The 9,757-nt window shown below is 42.3% G+C and overlaps 1 protein-coding gene across 1 annotated transcript; it reads left to right on the top strand.

Annotated features, from left to right (window-relative positions):
- Nucleotides 1-7,692: 7,692 nt before the first annotated feature.
- On the top strand, nucleotides 7,693-9,071 carry LOC120958611 (trypsin beta-like). Its single transcript, XM_040381527.2, has 3 exons — nucleotides 7,693-7,804; nucleotides 7,891-8,282; nucleotides 8,347-9,071. The coding sequence occupies exons 1-3, from the start codon at nucleotides 7,750-7,752 to the stop codon at nucleotides 8,953-8,955; spliced, it is 1,056 nt and encodes a 351-aa protein (XP_040237461.2). The 5' UTR covers nucleotides 7,693-7,749; the 3' UTR covers nucleotides 8,956-9,071.
- The last annotated feature ends 686 nt before the right edge of the window (nucleotides 9,072-9,757 follow it).

Below are 9,757 nucleotides of genomic sequence, written 5' to 3'. Positions count from 1 at the left end.
AAGCTTTCGATTGTCAGCATACGATTGCAAATCATTCGCTACCCCTCATCGTTCAGAACAGAATCGTTCAGTGCAGCTCAACACGCACCAAGCTTATTGGAAACTTATTACGCTATTTCTTGTCCTTTGAAACATTAAACCTTATGCTTTCTATTTCCTCTACATTGTTTAACAGTCTTCTAGGTACCTTATTCAGTACTGGATTTAGTACTGGCATTTTATTTACTACTTTAATTCTATAGTCTTAGCCTACTAAGACTATTACTCTTAGTAAATCGATAGTGATAAGAGGAAAGTAAGCAACAGAAATGAATGTGTGATTACATTGTCTTACTCAATACTTAAATGGGGACTTGTTCCCGTGGTATAGCTGCGAAGAATTGGAACGCACTTCACAAACTCAAGGCTTGACTGCGTGACTTAAAGATTACAAACTGTTTTACATCAAATCAATGAAATATTCGGCATGATTGGCAAACATCTAAATTGAGACAGATTTCCATATTTTTTGTGATGTAAGTTAATCAATTGTTTGATTCAAAGCTTACAATAATAATATTCATTATTAGTATTTTCATACTCCCTCAGATCATGCTTTGAGCAATTGAAGGATGTTAAAGTATAAACCTTTCCTATGAATTGTTGCTTAATGTAGTAGTGGCTAAGACTATAGAATTAAAGTAGTAAATAAAATGCATTCTCTACATCTAAATAATTACTGTACATTGCAGAGGACAGCCGCGTCTAATGGTACTTGTAGCATGGACACCACATCGTAATCAATCCATCGTCCATTAAGTGCCCCATTAATGACGTGTAATTAAAACATCCAAAAAAGCGACTTTATATTTACCACACCAGAAAATGAGCAAGCAAAGAAAACACTTCAAGGATCAAACAGACTCTCGGCAGCAACAATCTTTCACAAACTGCCAGACTCTTCCGACTTCCTGCAGAGGGCGGTGGTCAGACTGGCCACATCCCAGGTAAAACGTGAAGTCCATCCCATCATCAAAACCTCATTTATCGGTTGATTCAATTTCTGCGCTTTTTCACTGTATGTGTGTGAGAGTATTGGTTGAAAATTTTTAATGAGGCACCACCGTACCATTGGGCACCGTCTTCGGCGTTCTTGTAGAAGCGGATGAAACACGAGGTGCCAACGCGTCCCAGCAAGTGGTTGGAAAAATGTTCACCAACAAACATTTCAAATCATTTCACCATCTCGTCCCACAAACCGAAGGCACGAAGCAAACTGGCAACCAAAAGTTGCCTTACGGGGATAGAAGTGAAACCTCAAACCGAGCAAGGTTCTGAGGAAAAAGGGACTCAGGGTGCGTTTTCTTCTTGAGCAGAAGCAAAAAAAAGTTACCTCCGCACAGTGAAAAAAGAAAAGTAAAAACTTTCTACAATAGTCCTCGACAAAGGATCAGCGCCCTACTCGAGGACGGGCCAGGACGGAGGGGGACGTTTCTTCTGATCTTTTCATTTCCTGTGCGATGGCCGGTGCCGTCTTCCGGTTTTCCAATTCATAATTGCAAACTGTCCGGCCCGGGGTGGAGAAAACGGCCGCGCAACTTTCGCGGCGGCGAACACACTGTCTCATAAATAAATAATCCTGAAACTGAATTCACAATGAGGAAATTAAACTTATCATTAGCAGTTTCCGGGCAAGTTGCTGTTGCCGTTGCCCGACCGCATCAGGATGTGCATACTTTTTCGCCTTTCTTTTGCTTCCCTTCTTCGAAGCGGTTCGCGATGATGACGCCGTATTGGGAATTTTCATTATTGCGTATTATTGAGCGGTCGAGATGATGCCTGTTTTTTATGCTCTCTAATCTTAAGGAGCTATCCAGTAAGAGTCATCGACTTTTTGGTGAAACACTGCACTCCGCTTTTAAGGCGGTTTAAAGCGAGAAATGTGATCCGTTGCTGTAAAAATCTGGTTTTGTTCGACCGGTTTCAAATCGTGCCGATTCTCAAACACCTTGCCCGGTAAACAGTTGTTTAACACCACGACCGATGAGAAAACCCATCAAAACCTTTAATACTACACCCAAAGCCCATCGCAAAACCGTGCCCTATCTCCGCTGCTTGGTCAGCTTTAAGGAGGTAGCAGGCTGGCTGTGCGACACCTGGAAGATTTTCCATCGTTCGGAACTGCGTCATCGCGTACACTTTCACCTTTAAAGGCTGCCACACACACACACACACACACGCACGAACACCCTACGGTTCCTTAAAGTGAGATTATTTGTTACAGCTCCGCAGGAGGGTTTTATGACCGACTACTGGTCCTAAGCAAACTGGTTGATGGAAAATGTGCTGTTGGGTGTGTTTGATTTTTTTTTGCTATTGGTTTGACTTTTTTGCTTTTCTCGCACGGTTTTCCTGTTTTAAGCGATGCTTGATGTAGGGCCGGAAAGGACACCAACAATGCTTTGCTAGACCCATGCGTGTGTTTAAAAAAATGAAAAGAAAAATGTTATCATCAGTTCCTTTCCATTGACGATAATTGCATACGGAATGATCGACACGATTATCTTTCTGACTAGTCTTATGCGAACAGTGAGTGACAGAAAAAGGGATCATCTTTAAAATTTAATTTGAAACCAGATATTGATTAGGGGCTGTTACAAATATTATTGATTAAAATCTGTTTCCTATATCTATTGGTTCTTTTTTTCACTTTCACGACCTGTTCTGCTTGTAATTATTGCTGTGATATTTTTTAAACATTTGTTTTCTTTTTTTTATGTGAAACAACCAATCATGTTTTTGTTTTCATCGATAGCAAAAAAATGGATATCTTATTTTATTATTTGTTTTCTGAAATACAATTTGTTGGTTAGTTTAATGATGAATTAAAAAACCTTCAAGTGTAATTGCACAGTAGTCACAATATGCATTGCAAAATAATGCAACGAATGAATAATGAATATAAACAATACAGTAATAATAATAACAGAAATAAAAAAATACAGCTCAGAATGATTTTAATCATAAAAGCAATGACTACTATAGAAGAAGAAGAAGAAGAAGAAGAAGAAAAGGAAGAAGAAGAAGAAGAAGAAGAAGAAGAAGAAGAAGAAAAGGAAGAAGAAGAAGAAGAAGAAGAAGAAGAAGAAGAAGAAGAAGAAGAAGAAGAAAAAGAAGAAGAAGAGAAAGAGAAAGAAGAAGAAGAGCAAGAAGAAGAAGAAGAATAAGAAGAAGAAGAAGGAGAAGAAGAAGAAGAAGAAGAAAAAGAAGAAGAAGAAGAAGGAGAAGAAGAAGAAGAAGAAGAAGAAGAAGAAGAAGAAGAAATGGTTAATGAATGAAAATAACAATTTAATCCCAAATAAATAAAAACAACCGAAATTATCACAATGTAAGTATTTCAAAATTGGAATGTATTTTTAAGTTTTACTCAATGAAATACATTATTTAACAAAAATTGTCATTTTTAACTTTTAGTAACCCATTATTTTTACATTTTAAACTATTTCCCTTACAAAGATTTTACCTTTCATGTTATCTTTTCTTTAAAAAAAATATTACATTGAAGTAATTCGGTTCTTACTTTTTGTGCCACTCACTGTAGCTAAGATACAATGCACTCTCCTGTGCACTTTAACCGATTCCTTTCTCGTTTGTAGCTTTGCAAACAAACCCCGAGAGCGAGAAAGAGAGGGTGAAAAAAACCCACAAAACGCTGAACAAAAGGATTCGAACCCATTTCCGAGGCGTATCAATCATGCAACACCGCTTTGGCTAGCCCGTTCCAGAAGGTGTGTACACTGCTGGCCACCGGCTCAACTAGACCCTCAACCCTAATGGAACAACCCGCCATCTCGGGCCGAAGGACAGCGGCTACTGTACTAGTGTATCCGATTTCACTCGACCACTCGGTGTAGCGGCAGCAAAAAGGGGTCAAACCAAGGGCCAACAACTGGCACCGAGGACAAAATGGACATCGCACACTTACAAGCCCGGGTGTTCAATCCCCGGCTCGGTGCCGGGGTTGTGTGATGGTTTTACGTTTCAATTTGATTTTTCCCCCTTCGTTTCCATGGGTGGACCTGGGACCTGAGACCTGAGGAACCGATTCGAAAGATTGATGACGACGACGACGACTGATGGCTTTCGGGGCTGACTGATGCGAGTCCCCGTACCGCGCTCGTAATCGGGCGCGTTTGATGGAGGACAACCGTTGATAGGATTATCCATAAGTTGTGTAAACATACCGCAATCGAGCCGAATGAGCAGGAAACAGCCGGGCACACAGCTACACACACGCCGGCGATAGGCGATTTTCGACTTTAGATCCCTTTCACCCCTTAAAAATTGTGCAAATAAGCCCGCTAAAAATAGCCTGCCGTGCCGTTTGTTTAGGCCGTGCTGCCGTGCGGACGAAAACGGCTTCTTCAGCATTGGGTGGAAAAATTATGCTGGCATGCTCGTCGGACGGAATGGGCACAGAAACCGTTGCTTTATTGCCTTTATGGCCCTCTGTTTATGTGTGTGTGTGTGCTTATGGTATCCATGGAAAAAATTGGGATGATTACTATACTCTCGTTTACACCGCAGCAACCGGGGAAGGCGCTGTGTGAGCTGTTTATTGTTGACTTATCCGCTTCCACCGGCCCGATATATCCCATCGGCTTTGTTTTGTAGCTAAATTAAAAATCCTTTTCCGTTTTTTTTTTGTTGTTGATTTTGTTGATGCTTCTGGCCTTTGTTTCCGTAAAATCTGACGATAAAATCTAAATCACCAAGCAACAGGAGGATGCTATTTTTTTGATGACTGACGATGAATTTTAACGCCATTGGAATTGGTTGAATGGTGAACAATGGTGAAAAACTGGGGTAAAAATCAAACAAACCGTTCTATCTACCAACCAGCACATCCAACGGGTTAGTATACACATGTTAGTGTACGTGCTTTCTAATGGCTGCTCAATGGGGGAGTATGGTGGAAGTGTTTTGATTGATTCGCCGAGCCGTTTGTTTGCTTTAGTTTCGGTGTGTGGTAAAAATCAATAGTCGTTACTCGTATTGCTGTGTTTGCTCGCGAGCAGAATTGTTCCGGCATTAAGCCTTTGTAAGCCCGGTAATTTTGTGTGTGTCTATATTTATTTATCTATATTTTTTCAAGGCTTTTGTGAAAAAGTATAATTTAACCTTTTTTCGATGATATTGTTTTTATGTACGTTACTTGTTGTTCGTGAATGAACAATGAAAACGCAGGATTAAAAAGACGATTAAAAACGCTTTTTTTGTGGTCCTTACTTCTGGCATAGCTTTTACAGTGAAAATTACACGTTAATGTTCAATAGTGCAGCTTTCAAAGACTTAACAAAGTGTTCGTCCTGGATTAAAGGTACTGACAGCCAAACCACTCAGTAACTGAAACTATGTGTACCCAAGCTAGGACAAATCAAATACGATTCGACATGAAAGTATCATACTTTAAACAGGAATGAGCTATGGCAGATTCTGTAGCATACAAGCTGAAGAAACAGACACGCTCTAGTGTGCTTCACGATTATAAGATCATTTTCCTTTTCTTTAAAAAAATACAAGCTTTTTTATCATGTAAACATCCGTATATTTTTAAAGTATGCTAGAAGCACTAAATATTCTTCACTTGTTTCTTGCATAGGTCAAGGAATAGCGCTTTCGTATTTGCTTTAACCTCGATCGTGAAGCATCAGACCCGATACTCAGGCACGATCAGGTTGTAGACATTGGCTGGTATTATTGAATCCGTTCGTAGCGGGAACGTACGGCGCTCACATGAAATTCTAGGGATGGCAACACATCTCTTGAGCCCGGTCCTACAACGCCGCGGTGAATAACTGTAGCAACCATCTAGTACGTTAGGAAAATGAGTGTCGGGACGTACGCCGCCGCTACGTACGGATTCAATAATACCAGCCATTATGTTACTGTTCTTACTAAACGTATTAGCTGACTTATTTCGACTTTCGTCAGAGTCTCGGTGATAGAATTTATTGTATACCTTTCAACATTACTCTGAATGGTAGAATTATCTTGGAAGGTTTTCCAATGTATCTATTGTTGGCAACTGGATAGCTTTTGCAATAGAAATTACACGTTAATGTTCAATAATACAGCTTTTAAAGGCTTAACAAAGTTATCGTCTTGGATTAAAAGAACTGGTAGCCAAACCAATAAATGACTCAAGCTTAAGCTTATTATTTATTGTATACCTTTCAACATTACTCGAAAAGGTAGAATTATCTTGGAAGGCTTTCCAATTTATTGAATTGACAACAATATCATCGGAAATCTCGACGAAGGCTCTTCTCTACTATGACGAAATCTTCGAAATTCCGAGTTCAGGAGAGTTGAATTTTCATCGTGATGTCTTGTCCAAATCCGGATTAGGATCAACCTGTCCAATCTGCCCAAATCCGGATCAGGACCACTTAACTTCTGTAAATATAAGCAAACTTTACCTTAGACTAGTAGAATACGATCGATAGATAGACACGTCATTTTGATTCCGGCATGATCATGCCGTACCAGGAAGGAGTCTGAGATATACTCAGTGAAAGAGCAGTCACTGGATCGAGTATATTTTTTTTTAAATAGGTAACGATAGTGCAGAGTTTTCTCGTTTTTTTTCGAGGTCTACTGCTATTCTGACCATGTTGACATGATATGCTGAATTGAATTCTTCAGTTTTGTAGGCTTATGTTGTTGAGAATTGCCTATTGTTAAGAAGAAATTCTTACTTTTTTACCGAAGACTGATCACTGATGCGTTGAATGTATTTATAGATTACAATGATTCAATGTTATTTTTTATCTAGCAACAATACTATATTAATATACCACTGCATTACTGATAAACTCAGTGATAGGACCACTTCCTTACTCACTTATCAGGTACTTCACCTGCTTCTCCATCGCGGCTTACTGTAGGAGTGTCTAAAAACAAAACTGCCAGTGTCACGATGTCGTCTCGTTAATCCATTATAACGCCCTTGATGGCATACCGTTTTTCAATCATTATCTAGCCGCTTGTTTGGCCAATCACTCTAATGACTAATAAACTATAGACAATTATTACCAGCTCATCTTGGACTTTCCACAGTGTCTAAGACCTTGTGAGTTAGGGGCAGTGAGAAGCAATTTCTTACTAGGTGGAAGGCGTTCTATGTGTAGCAAAATAGATACAGAAAGTCATGTTTTACAATATAAAATAATAACATCAAAGCTGAAATCGATTGTAATTGATTACTTGCTATGTTATGAAAATGGAAGAAATTTGGTAAATTTAATATCCTGGGAATCCTTGTCTATATTCTATCATATCTAATTTTCTCACTCGCAAGAACCTTTCTCATCAAGGACTTATTATATGTATTAATCCCATAAAACCAACAACACTTAATTCAAATAAAATTGAAGTAAAAGCGTTCATACGACAAATCTTTCAAAAAGATTCGTCAATTTTGCAACGCGTTCCACAATATTGCATACTTCCGAGCGCCACTGTCACATCGTTCCGACCCGCCAATACAGTTGAGCCATCATCTATCAGCACCGAACGCTTGCGTTATCATCTTCGATTGCGCCAGTACCATTCCGGGGGCCTTTACTTATCACCGAGAAAAAAAGAGATATCGAAAGATACGGCCCACAGATAGTGCCGGTCGGAGTGTGTGTGGTCGTGAAATCGAGCGCCCAAACGCGCACCTCGCAGTCGCCAGCGTGCATCGGGCCAAGAAAAAACAAAGCCATGCGTTACGTTTCAGTGTGTTCCTCCGGTTGGGCGGTGCTGCTCTGCATTGCAGGTGAGTCATCGGTTTTATCAGCCCGCTCAAGAGCACTTTGCGGCCTCCAGCTGAACGTTTGACACACCCGACGATACCGTCCACAGTGCTGCAGCTCATTCCGGATGGCACTGTGTCGCTGCACGCGAACCTAACCCTTCCGCAACCGTTCAACGTGTCGGTGGAGGTGAATCATACCCTGCCCAGCAACAGTTTGCCACCGTTGGCAACGGTTGCCCCGGACAACTCCACACCGAGCTGGAATCCGATTCCACACTACCGTCATGCACACTACGATCCAGATGGTAAGGTGCTGTGGTTCCCGCGCATCATCGGCGGTACGCTGGCAACGGTCGGCGAGTTCCCGGCCATGGTGTCGCTGCAGCTGGTGCGCAATTCGGCCCACGTTTGCGGCGGTACCCTGATCACGATGGGCCACGTAATGACCGCTGCGCACTGTGTTACGAATGTGCGGGGTGATGCACAGCCGGCCTCTCAGGTATGACGCGGTGAAGTTTTCCCCAGACAGAATCATTGAAGAAGCATTTGTACCTATCTTGCAGTATCAAGTAATGGGTGACGACCTCTACGTGCTGCAAGCAATGGCCAGCCCGCTGCGGCAGATTCGTCGCGTCAGCTCCATCCACGTCCATCCGAAGTACGACGCGTCGCTCTTCATCAACGACGTGGCGATCCTGCGCGTCGCGTCCGAGTTCCGCAAAACGGACACGTTTTTCCCCGGGAAGCGCATCCAGAAGGCGCCCATCTACGGCGATCGCTGCAGTTTGGCCGGCTGGGGCGTTACGGACGAGCAGTCGAGAGCGACGAGCCCGAATCTGCTGCGCATCAACGTGGTGATCAGCGACTTTGGCACGTGCAATGCGGTGTTCGGCAATCTGCTCACGCTCGGCATGCTGTGCGCGGAGGCACCGGGCCGGGACGCTTGCCAGGGTGATTCGGGCGGGGCATTGCTGTGTGCTGGCGGGCGGGTAGCTGGCATCGTAAGCTTCGGAGACGGGTGTGCCAAACCGGGTGTGCCGGGCGTGTACACCGACGTGGCGCACTACGAGAAGTGGATCAACGGGGTGCTGCGGAACAGTGGCCAACGTTCGGTCGGATATCTGGCCGGGCTGGTCATGTTTACCTGGGCTGTGAAGCACTTGCTGAGATAGTGTGGTAGAGCGGGAAAGCGATCACGTGATGTATTTAGCGTCTTAAAGATGGGGGCGAGAAGGGAGATATCGGTAGAAAATTAAAAGCGACTTTTGCTCACACCCAAAGAAGATAAGTTGAAATTCTTCACTCTCTAAACTATTTATCTCATCAGTACCTACCCTAAAGCCTGTCGGGCAATGTTTTAGGCTTTAGGGTAGAGTTGGGCATATTTGATGGATGATTTGGAACCAGTTCCGGACGACTCTGAACATTTGAAAATAGGTCTCGAAGGTAAGTACGAGAAAACCCTCAGTTATCGTTTGGAATTTTCGGAAATATCCAGAACACATTTGTAATCGTTGGAACTGTCTGGAAATATTCTGGAATCATAAGAGTCATCGTAATCGTCCTTGATTACTAGAATTGTCTGGAATCGTTCATAATAGTTCGAACTATCTCGATCATCGAACAATCGAAGCAATCATCGGAAATCTGCAAAACCGTCTGGATCATCGAAACCGTCTGTAATCATCGGAACCTGAATTGTCATGAATCATCGAAACACTAATAGTCAAAATCGTTGCAAATGTCTGGAATCATCGGAGCCGTCAGGAACTGTCCATAACATTCGGAACCGTCTTGAAGCGATCCTGTTCATCGGAAATATTCGCAATCGTGTGGAACTATCGAAACTGTTCTGGATGCGTCCGTAATAATTGAAACCATCCGGAACAGACTGGAATCATCATAAAAATCGTCTTGAATCATCGAAACCGTCTGGAATAGTCAGAATCGTTGGGATTGTCTGAAATCGTATGG

Source organism: Anopheles coluzzii, chromosome 3 (genome assembly GCF_943734685.1).
Source record: "Anopheles coluzzii chromosome 3, AcolN3, whole genome shotgun sequence".
Lineage (NCBI taxonomy): Eukaryota > Metazoa > Arthropoda > Insecta > Diptera > Culicidae > Anopheles > Anopheles coluzzii.
The sequence above is the reverse complement of the archived record's forward strand: the minus strand, read 5'-3'. Positions and strand labels throughout refer to the sequence as shown.

Excerpts from the sequence above, each read along its gene's own strand:
- LOC120958611 (XM_040381527.2), top strand. The coding sequence starts at position 7,750 with ATGCGTTACGTTTCAGTGTGTTCCTCCGGTTGGGCGGTGCTGCTCTGC. Across the intron at positions 7,805-7,890 it reads GGTGCTGCTCTGCATTGCAG|TGCTGCAGCTCATTCCGGAT; the intron begins GTGAGTCATCGG and ends TACCGTCCACAG. Across the intron at positions 8,283-8,346 it reads ATGCACAGCCGGCCTCTCAG|TATCAAGTAATGGGTGACGA; the intron begins GTATGACGCGGT and ends CCTATCTTGCAG.